General features: G+C 33.7%; 1 protein-coding gene across 6 annotated transcripts in view; it reads right to left on the bottom strand.

Moving 5' to 3' along the window:
* OC90 (otoconin 90) overlaps positions 1-13,926 on the bottom strand; it is a 1,698,850-nt gene extending 1,684,924 nt beyond the window's left edge. For 4 of the 6 annotated variants that reach the window (XM_044067044.1, XM_044067045.1, XM_044067046.1 and 1 more), the window contains exons 1-2: positions 13,920-13,926; positions 7,020-7,067 (exon numbers count right to left, since the gene is read on the bottom strand). In XM_044067044.1, coding sequence (XP_043922979.1) covers positions 7,020-7,067; positions 13,920-13,923 — 52 coding nt within the window. In that variant the 5' untranslated portion in view covers positions 13,924-13,926. Of the gene's footprint in view, positions 1-7,019; positions 7,068-13,919 lie in introns of those variants that run through there. The other 2 variants (XM_044067047.1, XM_044067048.1) reach the window with 2 other exon arrangements.
* Positions 13,927-17,936: the final 4,010 nt, after the last annotated feature.

The following is a 17,936-nucleotide window of genomic DNA, read 5'->3' as shown; positions in this document are numbered from 1 at the left end:
AAATCAGGACATTATTAAGATTATCATTTGTACACTATCTATCTCTCTGTGTATCTATCAAGAGATAGATGTAAAATCAGGACTCTATTATGATTAGCTGTCATTAGTACACTATCTATCTATGTAGCTATCAATAGATAGATGTAAAATTAGGATGCTATTAAGATTATCTGTCGTTAGTACACTATCTATCTATGTATCAATCAATAAATAGATGTAAAATCAGGACGCTATTAAGATTATCTCTCGTTAGTTCACTATCTAACTGTCTATGTATCTATCAATAGAAAGATGTAAAATCAGGACGCTATTAAAATTATCTACCGTTATTACACTATCTATCGATGTATCTAGTAATAGATAGATGTAAAATCAGGATGCTATTAAGATTATCTGTCATTAGTACTCTATCTATCTATGTATCTATCAATGGATAGATGTAAAATCGGGACGCTATTAAGATTATCTGTCGTTATTACACTATCTATCTATCTATCTAACTATGTATCTATCAATAGATAGATTTAAAATCAGGACGCTATTAAGATTATCTGTCATTAGTACACTATCTATCTATCTATCTATCTATCTATGTGTCTATCAACAGAAAGATGTAAAATCAGGACGCTATTAAGATTATCTGTCATTAGCACACTATCTATCTGTGTATCTATCAATAGACAGATGTAAAATCAGGACTCTATTATGATTATCTGTCATTAATACACTATCTATCTATCTGTGTATCTATCAATAGATAGATGTAAAGTCAGGACTCGATTATGATTATCTGTCGTTAGCACAATTTCTATCTATCTATCTATCTATCTATCTATCTATCTATCTATCTATCTATCTATCTAACTATCTGTCAATAGATATAAAATCAGGATGCTATTAAGATTATCTGTTGTTAGTACACTAGCTATCTATGTATCTATCAATAGATAGATGTAAAATCAGGATGCTATTATGATTAACTGTCGTTAGTACACTATCTATCTATCTATCTATCTATGTATCTATCTATGTATCTATCTATCTATCTGTCTATGTATCTGTTTATCTTTCAATAGATAGATGTAAAATCAGGATGCTATTATGATTATCTGTAGTTAGTACACTATCTATCTATCTGTGTATCTATCAATAGGTAGATGTAAAATCAGGATGCTATTATGATTATCTGGCATTTGTACACTATCTATCTGTGTATCTGTCAATAGATAATTGTAAAATCAGGACTCTATTATGATTATCTGTCATTAGTATACTCTCTATCTGTTTATCTTAAAATAGATAGATGTTAAATCAGGACACTATTAAGATTATCTGTCGTTAATACAATATCTATCTATCTATGTATCTATCAATAGATAGATGTAAAATCAGGATGCTATTATGATTATCTGTCGTTAGTACACTATCTATCTGTCTGTGTATCTATCAATAGATAGATGTAAAATCAGGACTCTATTATGATTATCTGTCATTAGAACACTATCTATCTATGTATCTATCAGATAGATGTAAAATCAGGACGCTATTAAGACTATCTGTCGTTAGTACACTATCTATCTATCTATGTAACTATCAATAGATAGATGTAAAATCAGGACGCTATTATGATTATCTGTCATTAGCACACTATATATCTATCTATGCATCTATCAATAGATAGATCTAAAATCAGGACACTATTAAGATTATCTGTCATTAGTACACTATCTATCTATCTCTGAATCTATCAATAGATGTAAAATCAGGATGCCATTAAGATTATCTGTCATTAGTACACTATCTATCTATCTATCTATCTATCTATCTATCTATCTATCTATCTATCAATAGATAGATGTAAAATCAGGATGCTATTAAGATTATCTGTCATTAATACACTACCTATCTATCTATCTATCTATCTATCTATCTATCTATCTATCTATCTATCTATCTTTCTACGTATCTATCAATAGATAGATGTAAAATCAGGAGGCTATTAAGATTATCTGTCATTAGTACACTATCTATCTATGTACCTATCAATAGATAGATGTAAAATCAGGACTCTATTATGATTATCTGTCGTTAGTACACTATCTATCTATCTATGCATCTATCAATAGATAGATGTAAAATTAGGACGCTATTAAGATTATCTGTCATTAGTACACTATCTATCTATGTATCTATCAATAGATGTAAAATCAGGATGCTATTAAGATTATCTGTCATTAGTACACTATCTTTCTAGGTATCTATCAATAGATTGATGTAAAATCAGGACGCTATTAAGATAATCTGTCATTAGTACACTATATATCTCTCTATGTAGCTATTAATAGATAGATGTAAAATCAGGACGTTATTAAGATTATCTATCATTTGTACACTATTTATCTATCTGTGTATCTATCAATAGATAGATGTAAAATCAGGACTCTATTATGATTACCTGTCGTTAGTACACTATCTATCTATCTATGTGTCTATCAATAGATAGATGTAAAATCAGGATGCTATTAAGATTATCTGTCATTAGTACACAATCTTTCTAGGTATCTATCAATAGATAGATGTAAAATCAGGACACTATTAAGACAATCTGTCATTAGTACTCTATATATCTATCTATGTAGCTATTAATAGATAGATGTAAAATCAGGACATTATTAAGATTATCTATCATTTGTACACTATCTCTCTGTTTATCTATCAAGAGATAGATGTAAAATCAGGACTCTATTATGATTAGCTGTCGTTAGTACACTATCTATCTATGTATCTATCAATAGATAGATGTAAAATTAGGATGCTATTAAGATTATCTGTCGTTAGTACACTATCTATCTATCAATCAATAAATAGATGTAAAATCAGGACGCTATTAAGATTATCTCTCGTTAGTTCACTATCTAACTATGTATCTATCAATAGATAGATGTAAAATCTGGACGCGATTAAAATTATCTACCATTAGTACACTATCTATCTATGTATCTAGTAATAGATAGATGTAAAATCAGGATGCTATTAAGATTATCTGTCATTAGTACACTATGTATCTATGTATCTATCAATGGATAGATGTAAAATCGGGATGCTATTAAGATTATCTGTCGTTATTACACTATCTATCTATCTATCTATCTATCTATCTATCTATCTATCTAACTATGTATCTATCAATAGATAGTTTTAAAATCAGGACGCTATTAAGATTATCTGTCATTAGTACACTATCTATCTATCTATCTATGTGTCTATCAATAGAAAGATGTAAAATCAGGACGCTATTAAGATTATCTGTCATTAGCACACTATCTATCTGTGTATCTATCAATAGACAGATGTAAAATCAGGACTCTATTATGATTATCTGTCATTAGAACACTATCTATCTATCTGTGTATCTATCAATAGATAGATGTAAAGTCAGGACTCTATTATGATTATCTGTCGTTAGCACAATTTCTATCTATCTATCTATCTATCTATCTATCTATCTATCTATCTATCTATCTAACTATCTATCAATAGATATAAAATCAGGATGCTATTAAGATTATCTGTCGTTAGTACACTAGCTATCTATGTATCAATGTATCTATCAATAGATAGATGTAAAATCAGGATGCTATTATGATTATCTGTCATTAGCACACTATCTATCTATCTATCTATCTATCTATCTATCTATCTATCTATGTATCTATCAATAGATAGATGTAAAATCAGGATGCTATTAAGATTATCTGTCATTAGTACACTATCTATCTATCTATGTATCTATCAATAGATAGATGTAAAATCAGGACGCTATTATGATTAGCTGTCGTTAGTACACTATCTATCTATCTATCTATCTATCTATCTATCTATCTATCTATGTATCTATCAATAGACAGATGTAAAATCAGGACTCTATTATGATTATCTGTCATTAGTACACTATCTATCTATCTGTGTATCTATCAATAGATAGATGTAAAATCAGGACGCTATTATGATTATCTGTCATTAGTACACTATCTATCTATCTATGTATCTATCAATAGATAGATGTAAAATCAGGACGCTATTATGATTATCTGTCATTAGTACACTATCTATCTGTGTATCTATCAATAGATAGATGTGAAATCAGGACGCTATTATGATTTTCTGTAGTTAGTACACTATCTATCTGTTTATCTTTCAATAGATAGATGTAAAATCAGGATGCTATTATGATTATCTGTCGTTAGTACACTATCTATCTATCTGTGTATCTATCAATAGATAGATGTAAAATCAGGACTCTATTATGATTATCTGTCATTAGTACACTATCTATCTATGTATCTATCAATTGATAGATGTAAAGTCAGGATGCTATTAAGATTATCTGTCGTTAGTACACTATCTATCTATTTATGTATCTATCAATAGATATATGTAAAATCAGGACGCTATTATAATTATCTGTCATTAGTACACTATCTATCTATCTATGTATCTATCAATAGATAGATGTAAAATCAGGACGCTATTATGATTATCTGTCATTAGTACACTGTTTATCTATCTATGTATCTATCAATAGATAGATGTAAAATCAGGATGCTATTAAGATTATCTGTCATTAGTACACTATCTATCTATGTATCTATCAATAGATAGATGTAAAATCAGGACGTTATTATGATTATTTGTCGTTAGTACACTATCTATCTATGTATCTATCAATAGATAGATGTAAAATCAGGACGTTATTATGATTATTTGTCATTAGTACACTATCTATCTATCTATGTATCTATCAATAGATAGATGTAAAATCAGGACGTTATTATGATTATTTGTCGTTAGTACACTATCTGTCTATGTATCTATCTATAGATCGATGTAAAATCAGGATGTTAGTATGATTATTTGCCATTAGTACACTATCTATGTATGTATCTATCAATAGATAGATGTAAAATCAGGATGTTATTATGATTATTTGTCGTTAGTACACTGTCTATGTATCTATCTATAGATCGATGTAAAATCAGGACGTTATTATGATTATTTGTTGTTAGTACACTATCTGTCTATGTATCTATCTATAGATCGATGTAAAATCAGGACTTTATTATGATTATCTGTCATTAGTACACTATCTATCTATGTATCTATCAATAGATCGATGTAAAATCAGGACGTTATTATGATTATCTGTCGTTAGTGCACTGTCTATGTATCTATGTATCTATCAATAGATCGATGTAAAATCAGGACATTATTATGATTATTTGTCGTTAGTACACTATCTATGTATGTATCTATCAATAGATAGATGTACAATCAGGATGTTATTATGATTATTTGTCGTTAGTACACTATCTATGTATCTATCTATAGATCGATGTAAAATCAGGACGTTATTATGATTATCTGTCATTAGTACACTATCTATCTATCTATGTATCTATCAATAGATCGATGTAAAATCAGGACGTTATTATGATTATCTGTCATTAGTACACTATCTATCTATGTATCTATCAATAGATCGATGTAAAATCAGGACATTATTATGATTATCTGTCATTAGTACACTATCTATCTATGTATCTATCAATAGATCGATGTAAAATCAGGACGTTATTATGATTATCTGTCGTTAGTGCACTATCTATCTATGTATCTATCAATAGATCGATGTAAAATCAGGACGTTATTATGATTATCTGTCATTAGTACACTATCTATTTATGTATCTATCAATAGATCAATGTAAAATCAGGACGTTATTATGATTATCTGTCGTTAGTGCACTATCACTATTTTCCTTTTTCTGTGCCATTAATTCATTGTATTTACATTCTCAGAAACAGAAACATCCACACAATGTGTTATTTTATGAATTTTTGAATAACAATACTGAACATGGTGGGACTCAGGATGGTTTGAAAGCAAACTGATCTTTCTTATGTTTACAAAGGGTTTTTAGTGTCTATTGTAAACTACTCCATTTACATTTTTTACATATTTTATATTCACTGTTTTAAGTTAATATGTTTTAAAATAGAGATGTATATATATATATATATATATATATATATATATATATATATATATATATATATATTATTTTGCTGTCTTTTTAAATAGTAGCAAATTATGACATCACTGATTCTGCTTAATTGATGGCTAAGCTGTTATTTAAGAGTTGAAGTGCATTTTAACTTTGTCTGATGAAGCAACTATTTTTGTGAAAGCGCTCACCTCTGTTCAACCTTTTTATTTTTGTACTATTAAACGCTACTGTGTGTCACCCTGGTGCATTGTTTTTCGTATTTAAACTGATCACTTCCGTCTGTATATTTTCCTCTCCAGAGCAAATCTGTACTTCCCTAATCAATGAAAACATGTCAGTGATAAAATAAGCAAATAAAAATGTATGAATTGCAATGGAAATTGTTGCTGAATGTATTGTCACCAATGAGGTGAATAATGTAGCATGAGGAGAGAAAAGGACTGCAAGTAAGTTTTAATAGCCTGCTGTCGCATACTGCAACATTATTTTTCTGTCCGAACATCAGGACAATTTTATGTCAAAGACTACAATGTACTAATTTATACTTAATTTTGTAAAACTATGCATTGCATTTTGTGTAGTTCAAAATCCCTGAATTCACTGCATTCTTGAAATTCATTTGATTGATGACTTTTCACGAGGTGATAATAAAACTGAAACTGACAGTAACTGATAGCATAGATAAAAAGCAATAAAATGCTGTCACCAAAATCTCATCAGCTCCAACTATGCTGATTGAGTTAATATTATTTGGAATACTGGACCTGAAAGTTTCAAGTTAAATAATGGAACCACGTTATTATTTTAAAATATTTTCATAGTCCATAACATACTTTTAGCATACATTGCAATTGCAGAAACAACTCATTTTTATATGATTTGTATTATTTAAAAATATATATAATTTTATTTTAGTTCCTTAAATGTAAACACATGCATGCATTGCTCTTACCCCATGGCTTAATTCTTGGAGTTGTTAAAAGACCTTGTCTTGCAATGGCTGAAAAATAAGAAATAGACAGCTGGTTCAGTTTTCTACTCAGCTGGCTACATAAATATTAAAAACTGACATAAATTATTTTCCAGTGAAAGGCTTTTAAACTGATTTTTTTTGTTTGCTTTAAAATCAGAATTCACTGTGGTTCTTAATTGCTTTTTGGTCTTTGTTACCTTTCATACTGTGTGCATTACATCGCATGCAGAATATTCTAAATGCTACTTACCACCTTTTTATTCACTAACTGCGGTTACTTAATCCCTTTGTTCCTCGCTCTGTGCTGTGAGTTTTACATCTAAGCCTTTTATCAAATTCTGAGATAACATAGTATAAAATGACATGTCAAGCTCAGGTTGAAGGTTTTTAACTAAAGCTAACAATGTTCATTCATTTCTGGTACCCTCTTCATTGTATTTAGGACAGTGGGGAAGCCAGATTTCATCCCAAAAAATAGTGTAACGCAGAGAACTAACACTGGAAAGGATGTAATTCCATTGCAGGACACACATTAGTATATACACACACACACACACACACACACACACACATACACACACACACACACACACACACACACACACACACACACACACACACACACACACACACACACACACACACACACACACAACTAGGGGCAATCCATATAATTACTGGTTCACCTGACAGAGCGAAACCAAAAAGCCTGACCATCATAGGAAGGACATACGGACTTCCGTAGAATCAAATAAGTAAGGACATATAGACTTCCATGGATAAGTTGGGTGCCACACTAGAGAACCAAATGCTATGTGGAAGAGTTGTTAAATGCTGCACTACTTTGATTCATTAAAATGTCAACTGGTTTGTTTTATTTGCTCACAAACTTTGTTTCCCATTTATTTATTTACTGGATTTGTTTACTGGTGTAGTCAAACTTGGCATAAAGCTACCCTTTATCAGCTGAGGCCCAGGGAGAAAAGCTCCAGAAACATTCCAACATAGATTGTTTTAAACAGAGCTGTACAAGTAGTAAACAAATATACAAGATTTAAACAGAGTACAACTAATTAGTAGCAGCTTCATGTAACAAGCTATGAAACTTTTTTCCAGGGAGTAAAGCACAGGAAAAAAAAAATACTTGAAGAACATAGCAAACAAAGGTATAGAAGCATTTAATAGAGTTATACAAGTAATCAGCAAATATGCAACATTTAAACAGAATATTAATTAATAGCAGTGTCATGTAAGGAGTCATGAAGCATATATGGAAATGAACTTGACAGGAGAGAAAAGAAAGAAAATGGAGGATTATTATTAAGAGGTGAGAGAGGGAGTATTTTGGGATCAGTACAATGAAGGAGAGGGAGATGTAGAGAACAAGGAGGAGATTTTCAACCAATTACTAAGGGTATAGAGCTTGGAAAGAAAAGGAGAAAGTAAGGGGCAGGACAATTATCATCCAGGAGTTGTGCATGTACAGAGCCAGGTATCTTTTGGTATTAGCTAGGATGTTCATCATAATGAACCACTGCTGCAGTAGCCTTAGCTATATGGGTTATAACCTGCCAAGGGTACAACAGCCAGCCAGCTTCCAAAGCTTCAGGGCACCTTCCACATGCCTAAACTGTCAAGCAGCTCAAGCTGAGCTGACTAAAAGAAAAGTTTGGGTGCAAAGCCCTCCAGAGATTTACTGCCACTGAAGAGTATGCTCCCCTGAGACTTTCGAGGATTGATGTTTGGCTTGTGCTTTCCTTTGCTGGGCAGATACGTTTCCTTTGGGAAAAACAACTTTAGTTTTAGTTGACCCTACTGCTGCTAAGTACCTAGTTAATTCCAATCCTACTCTTTCTGATAGGACAGTTCTTCAGCAGTAACTATGTTATTTCCCTGGGAAGTGCGCTCCTGTAATGCAAAGGCTGTTTTGAACATTGATTTGCAAGGATGTTATAATTATTTCAGCACAGAAGAGTGGGAGTGAACATACATGACAGCTGGAGATGTTTAAAGTATTCTTGTAGATAATGGCCACCCTACCACTTTTACGGGTTCTGTCAAGTCTTAAGGTGTTATATCCCTGCAGTAAGATTTCTTCATCTTTTATTTCTTTGACTGTATAGCTTTGAGGGATAATTATTTTGTGGCACGGAAGACTTATTTTGCTGAGTGGCTATAGGACCTGAGTTAAGATAGATGTCACCACATGGTTTCAAGTAAAAAGATAGTAGGGAGTATGTATAAGGGTGTTTAAATTTCAGCCATGGTCTAGGAGAAGACTTGTTAATTATGTTGTTGTGGGTGTAATACTTTATCTTAAAGTGGTGAACAGTAGCAGAGTAAAAGTGACTAGAGGCTATTAGTAGTTGGCGATGTGTAATTTTTGGGAGATGATGAGGATGGGTATGGAGAGTTATATATACAGGTAGGTGTTGGTAAGATGTAAGGGAGGCAGCAGTTGTGAGGGATAATAATACAATTGAGTAGAACAGTACCTTGTTAGATGTGGATTAATTAAGAATATAATTTTCGGAAATGAGAGAAGAAGAAGTGAATTATACACACACACACACACACACACTTATATATATATATATATATATATATATATATATATATATATATATATATATGCAGATACATGCTAAAACTAGGGAATTGTTAGAAGGGGGTGATATAAAGGTAAGAGGGAATCATAATTGTTAAATTAGGGAATAAACTAAGGGTAGTACTAATGTGTGTTTAAAAGAACAAGTAGGTGAGTCTTTTGGAATGAAGCAGGAGCATAGGGAAAGAAAAATACAGAAGCTTAGCTTTAGGTCTAGCTGACTGGGGTATTAGAGATGTGATGAAAATGTGACTGGACAATGTCTATAGTTATGTGTATGCCTTTAAGAGGGGTGGTAGGTAGTTGGCATTTTGGGTGGAGACCAGCTTCTATAAGTGTAATAGAATGGGGTTTGGTTGGGGAAATGGGATGGGAATGGAGCAACGGCTCCCATATCAGGAGAAGGTAATCACTATGATGTGTTCAGATACATCTCAGCTGAAAAGATTTTCATAGAATGCCCAGATTTTTGCCTTATATTTTTGGTCTGTTTTTTATAAAATTGGTTTTCTGGAAAATCATTAAAGACTGAAGTCAGACAATAATGACATATATTTGAGTTTCAGACTTCGTACCCTTCAGAAAGTTAATGCTAATGCAAAACCTGTTATTCTATCAATTTCTAAGTTTGTAGAGCAGTTTTTAAAAAATTGTCCCTATCTGTACCATTTTGTTCATGGCTTTGTCCAGATTTCTTATTCTAAGAGGTTGAGAGGTATCAGCCTCAGAGTGAAGACAGAATATGTGAGTTAACTGCTATACATGTTTCTTCTGCCTTTAAAATTTATTTCAAATAAAAAGACACTGCTTTACAAAAACAATGCTGAGAACAGAGCAGATTTACTCATCACTCATCAGGCCCATAATTGAATACAATGTCCCTTTTGGGATGTACCTTACCCGACACCTGCAGCAACTGGAGAGACCCCAAAAGTACCTCACCATGAGGATCATGGGCTACAAACAGATGTCCTATGCAGCTCGACTAAAGAAACTCCAGCTCTACTCAATTGCTTACCACCTACTCAGAGACGATCTATGCCTGACGTACAAAGCCATGTCAAACCCAGAATTAATGGACATGCTCCACCTCAAAAAATCCAAGTCCCTTAGAGCTACACATTCCAGGGACTTAAACCTCAGCACAAAAATAAATAAGACATGCTGGAGGGACAGATTCATTTCCCAGAGGCTCCCCTCACTCTGGAATAGAATCCCAATTCATGTTAGATATAGCCCCTCATTGACCCTCTTCAAGCGAAACCTGGACGCGTGGATGGGAAATCGCAAATTCACCCCTGGAATCTCTTCTGTGTCCCTGCTAGACAGAGGCACAGTAAACTAATCTTAAAAGGGTACCTTCTGTGACCTACTTTACAGAGGCACAGCAGGCTAATCTAATAGGGAGGCGGAAGCCAAATACACTCTGGCTAGGCTTATAAATGCCCTTGGGCAGATAGCCTAGTATCTACCTATGAACCTATGAACCTATTTGTTACTCTGCAGCTGAAGAAATTGTAAATCTGTGTTATTATCTCAGTTTACCGGGGGTGGGGGTGGAGCATGGGTGCTCAACGGGGATGTGGAAGGAATTAAAAGGCTAGAAAGTCTGGAAGTAAGCATACAGAACTCTGTGCCTGTACATAACACTACAGAGCAGACATTTATACTTGATGTTTTACAATTATTTATTGCAGGGCACTTATTCTAGGAATATGTTTTCCTACAGAAATATTTCTTCTCTCATATAATATTCACATGTGCTGCCTCTGTTGAAGTACCTGGTCAGGCAGGATATGGGAGGTGTGTGGAGTTAAATTATGCCACTTACTTTCAGCTGTGCAAGACTGGTCTCACACCAGGGAGAGTCCTACTGTGGGCATTTCTGAGGAACATCCTCCTTTATATTCTGAAAGTGCAAATCTAGCAGCAACAAAATGTCTGACTCATCTGCAGATATGGCCATAGAATAAGGAAGTGGCATATAGGACAATGCAATCTTCTGGAGGTATACCATTGTTTCAGCTTGACAAATCAATATGTTTCACATCAACTGATTTCATTATGAATTCTTTCTGCAAAAGTATGTGTGGCATTTGTAACGGCAACACTCTCTGGTATTATATGTGTTTCATGCAGTCAGTAGCATAGCTAGGGTTGTGCAACTATTGGGGGTGGTGAAATCAGCTGGTCCTGATCTCTCTTTAATGCAATATAGGCTTTTAAAAGCCATTATTGCATTTGATGTTAAACGTGAGTAATGCAGCACTTTGTGTTTGGTCTATACTGTAGCAACTGCTTACTACATTGTAGAAAGCAGTTTGCTACAGTTTGAAAGTAATTTTTTAAGCAGTTTGCTACAGTTTAAAAGTATTTTTTAACTAAAATGTGAGTGCTGTAACACCCGTGCAGGCAGAGTATAAAGTATGGAAACTGTTTGCAACAATTGTAGCAAACAGTTTGAAACAGATTAAAAATATGATTTTTTTTTTTAAACTAAAACATTAGCACTGTGCCTCTCTTGCAGGCAGGGTATAAACTGTAGTAAATGTTTGCTACAGTATAAAAAGAAGCTCTTCATGCAGGCAGGGTATAAACTGCATTTGTAGCAAACAGTTTGCTACAGTTTAAAAGAAGATTTTTTTTTAAATAAAATGTGTTGAAGGAGAGTTGGGGGAAGGACACAGAAATTGGGCGTGAATGGATGGGGCAGGTGGGATGTGTTGTGCATCTGACCATATGGTTTGTGTTCCAGTAGAAGGAATGTTCTTTTTTTTGCTTTTCAGTGGAAGCTGTGGGAGGTGTGGCAGCTCTAACTATACTGTTTGCTCTTCACTTGAAGAGCTGAAGGGATGGAGGGGTTGGTCCGTGGTACCAGCACAGGGTGCTGGTTTATACAGCTATGCTTCTGCATGCACTATAGATATGACCTGTAAAACAATATGCCTAATAAACCATCTCTGTGATGTATAATCCTGGGAATATGAAGGCTTCTAAACAATAATGGCTAAATGACAGTGTGGTATCCTATTGTTTTGCTGTCCACGTGGCTTTAGATGGTTCTCTAGTCTGGTTCACTAGGATAGTTATAAATTGCATTACTTTTTTTGAGTTCCACCGCTGCCAGACAACATAACACTGCATATGTAATGGACAAGGATTATGGTCCTTGGAGCCAATCTACTGTCTACAAATAGGTCTGATGGTTTTGACTTACACTGCTGGCACACAACATGTTAATGTATTATAAATACACAAAAATCTGATTCGATAAACAATTCAACAAATATAACCTGGCCTTGAGACCTTACAGAAAATATGTACTATTGCACTGGGTAGGGGATTTCATTGTCCATACCTAGACCAGGACTCCACATTGACCATTTACTGAACAGATTCTTTACTTAGATCACAGACCCCTTTCTAACTAGTATCCCTTAACCATGGTAACTACCTTTCACATCATTATTACTTGTATACACACATACACACTCACACAAACACACTCCCAGGGAAGGCTGATAGAACTATCAAATGGCCCATAACTTTCATCTTGGCAAGGTAGATCTGCTACAACTGTATGTATTAGGCTAGATGCCCAACCCAACAGTTACTATTCCACTTTTGATCATTAGACAAATTATGATTATAAAAACATACCACTGGTAATGTGTTAGAGGCCTTGTGTTGGAAATTAATGGAACTGGTTGGTAGCCTAGAGTCCAGAATCATACCCTTTCTTCAGATACCGAATAATACATACATAGACAACAGCCACAATGTTTTATGACATAAGATTTACTTAGAATATAAACAAGTATGATAGTGCTGATTCAAATTAAATATGCAGACGTACATTTGTACAAAAACAAGAAAGTAATTACTTGTCCAGACAGAATACTAAAAATGCAACTTTTAAGTTGATAAAATAACCTGTGTGAGTCTACTTGAAAGAATACTAGAGTTACTAGAATATTATACAGACAAATGCACTGGTATTGCCACACCAGATCTATACCAGAACTGACTTTTGATATTACTTTCAGCTCAACACACACACACACACACACACACACGTGCGCACACACACACACACATATATATATATATATATATATATATATATATATATATATATATATATATATATATATATATATATATATATATATATTTAGCTTATTGTCTTTTCCCCATGAACCTTAGGTGATTGACTATATATTTTTTATCACACGCAAAAGATCCAGCAGGAACTAGACACAGGATTTCACACATTGCTGATAACCTCTTTTGCCTGGCTTTTTCACAAACTTAACTCAGAGAATTCATGGCTAATCCAGTTTATGAACTTTCTGCAATTGCAGGAAAACAATTAAACTTTTCCTCAGTCAGACATAGCTCTCACATTTCAGCAGTATAAGAACACAGGTTTAAATATATTTTCTCTATACTGTATAAAATGAAGAATAAAATATTCTATCAGTGTACAGATATATTACAAATGTAATGAAACAATACCAGTTTCATAATTAGCTGCAGTTCACAAATGTATTACAGTCTTAAATATGAAACAAAGAACAAAAATGCAGACATCACATTTTAAATTAGTATCTCTTCCACTGCATGTCCCCCTCTCTCTCTCTCTCTATATATATATATATATATATATATATATATATAGATATATATATATATATGGTTTACTATCAAAATGGGAAAATCAAAACAATTTTCCACATTTTAATTGAATTCATTTTCCAAATTTGGTATTCAGAATTACCAAAATGTTGGAAATGGTAACCACGGAATCAATATTCGAGCACTGAAAGTTCCAATGTCGAACATCTGCATTACCAGTAACGTTTTTGCAGGGGGGCAAGCCCCTACCCCTGAATATTATATACTCCAACTCTGAGATAGCACTACAGTGAGGAAAAGGGTAAATTTCCTGATCCCAACTGTAGCGCGATATGTTCTCAGAATGTTAGTGAATACAGACTAACATTCGCTAATGAGGATTTGAACATTTCCAGATCGGCATTACGGAAACTGAAAAACATGTATTCAACCATCCCAGTTTTGCTTAAGTGCTGTTCCACATTTTAATAATAAACCATACATACATTCACACACAGACCTATATAGATATAGGTATATGTGTCTGTATGTTTGTAGTGGCATAGTGTTAAATGAACAATAAAATGTTAGAAATGATATTTTGATGGGATATATATATATATATATATATATATATATATATATATATATATATATAAAAACACCATATACTGCGGTGATGGTGCTGCAGTAGCGTTGTCACCTCACAGTAAGACGTTGTCCTGTTAGATTCTTAGCTAGAGCATCTTCTGTGTGGAGACATGCGTGAATGGGTGTACCTTCGTTGAAGGTTGTGCATCAGGGCCGGCGACTCGGCACGTAAAAATCTACTGCCAATCATTAGTGGACCGGAGTTCCACTGTGGCGACCCCTAACCGGGAAAAGCCGAAAGACACAACAATACATATAAACACCATATATGGTGCAAACCAAATGGTGGTGCATAAATACAGCATATTAATGTAGTAAAGCAGATGGCAGCAGAATGTAATGTGAATCACCTGGTAATATGCTGTTTAAAAGAAGGTCTGTAGTTCAGAATGATACAAATATTGGTTTATCTGTGGAATACCAAGAAACTAACTGTTGATTTAGCTGTGAAGCACCAGAAGTCAGCCTGTAAATTTACTTATTACTTATAAAGTACCACGAACCTAATTGTGAGAAATAATCTCCAATGCATGAGTGTGTTCTAAACAATTTATTCACAAAAATAACTATTGATTAATAAAATGTACAGCTCTTCAAATGACAGTTTTTTATCAGAGTTGGTCCAATGCATTACTAGTCAAGTGGTTACAAAGATTCAAAGATTCAAAGAAACTTTACTGTCATTTAGGACCACACAAGTGCAACCTAAACGAAATTACAAATGTCAGCTCACGAGAGAAATGCAGTGCAAATAACGTAGATACAGCAGTATCAAAGAATAACATAAGAAAGAAAATAACACATGACATGCAAGAGGTAGTTCACATTACATAAACACATTCAATACCCATTATCCAGTGATAAATAATAAATAAATACCCACCACCAAACCCCTACACTGTTAAGATATAGAATAAATTGAGACTAGTGAATATAAAATCAAATGCAAAATAAGTTGGAGTGGGTAGTAATTTCAATACACGTACAATAAGCACAGCACAATATTAATAAACAATAGATGTACACAATACTGTATAGAACTGTAGAACCATTTGTAAAGAACTTGGAGCTGGAAATGTTTGTGCTATAGGGGTACATCAGAGCAGTGGCATTGTTTTGCTTTAACTGATTGGGTTTTTAGAAACTATCCTAAGTAAGAAAGAGTGGAACTGTGCTGCATGCTACATGCGGCTGAGTTCTGTAAATATGATGCAGGTTTATGGAAAGGCTTTTCTGTACAGTTTAATGTCAACTGTCATCTGTGTTAAATATGAGTGCATTTGTTTTTGGAAGTAAAGCGAAGGTTAAGAAGGAGGTCAGCAGAAATAGGTAAAGTAATTCATAAATGGTTGTAACAACTGAAAGCTGGCTATAAGTCTGATAGAGTATTGGTGGAGAGGAGATGTTATCAGTGTTCAGCTCTGGAATTCACAGAATTAATGAAACAACATTTTTTTTTTATTGTTTACTGAAAATGGTTCAGTTTTAAAGCTACCAATAACAGTAAGAGGTAAACTGCACTTCATTTTAGCTATGAGATTATATTTAACTATGCAATACCTTGTCTCTTGAGTAAGCAAATGACGAATCATTTATTAAAGTTATTACTGTCAGCATAGCTTAGAATGTGCCTTGAATGTTAGATTAGGATCAAGTAATATTTTCAGATACTTGTAAGAACTGACATGTGATATTTATGATGTTGAGTTGGAGCTCAGGAATGCAATTACAGAGGTAATCCAACCATAGAGGATTATCATCAGGTTTCAGATAATAACTAGGATATTATGTGCAAGAAACATGGATGCCAAGAAATTCACCTTGAGAGCATAGCTTGATAGATGAATTGTTGCATTCATTTCAAGAACACAGTAGGTTATAATTGGAAGCATGTTCATAACTAGTATATGACATGTTTGAGACATGGGTACCAATTAATTCATCTCAAGAATGAAGCTTAAGAAGTGAATTTAGGCATCCATGTTAAGAACACAGCTAATTATGACTGGAGGCATCAGATCATAATTCTTTGTAGTGCATAGAGCTTTACCTGCTTCATGTACTAACTGCAACAGAAAAAAGGTATATATCTAGGAAATGTTTCATTGGCTTTCAAAGCCCTTGAAAACTAGTAATACACTTTCACACTTTCAAAGGACAACAGGAAGAAACAAAGTATTCCTCTGAAGAATGAAGACGTTTAAAAGCTGTTAGATACGTCAGCCTGGCACATCTTTTTGTTTATAAGTGTATCAGAGTGAAGTTCTAATAGTTTTAAAAGCTGTTTTATCTGCTGCTGTCCTTTGTCAGTCAGCAATGTCTCTAGTGTGAGACTCAGTTGTAACACTGTTTAGGGGTGTAATCTTGCCAATGGCAGGTATTTTGAATACATCCCATAAAGTCACTGCATTGTTACATCAGAAAAGTCAATTTTTCATTTTCAGATGCAGATATAAATTATTTAACACATTGAAATGGTCAGTGACTTTTAAGGTGGCACAACAGGGACCTGCTGGTGGACATCATTGGTGAGGTAAACTATTCGTAGGTAGACCAAGTGGACCACAATGTTTGCAACTGCCAAAAATAATGCTGTGGCCTGCAGAAAGACTACTGTGTGCCCTTAGTTATTATGGCATCCAATTTGATATCTCAGAAGAAAAAGGTGGGGCTAGTCTTAGGCTGTGCTAAGCAAGACCACAGAAGTGTTGACAGTTTCTGGGAAGGCTATCCTTAGGTGCAAGGAACATACTCATTAACCTAGTGGTCATGCATTCCACTCAGGCAATAATGACTGAAATCTGTGGTGGACTGTGGCCCACAGCTTTAGCAGCAGTACAAAAAAAATGAATGAAACGTCCTCAGATGGAGAAAATGATATATTATAAAACAATAAAAAATTACAGAAGCTTTCCAGCACTCTGTTGCTGATATCCTCCAAGTATTCTCTTATGGCTAAGCTAAATGTCTTTCTGCAGCCATTTTGTGAACCTACATGCTATCCCATAGGACCAACTTTA

The sequence above is a fragment of the Protopterus annectens genome, chromosome 3.part1 (genome assembly GCF_019279795.1).
Source record: "Protopterus annectens isolate FY-2018-M chromosome 3.part1, PAN1.0, whole genome shotgun sequence".
Taxonomy (NCBI): domain Eukaryota; kingdom Metazoa; phylum Chordata; order Ceratodontiformes; family Protopteridae; genus Protopterus; species Protopterus annectens.
Note: the sequence above shows the minus strand (reverse complement) of the source record. Positions and strands in the feature narration are given on the sequence as shown.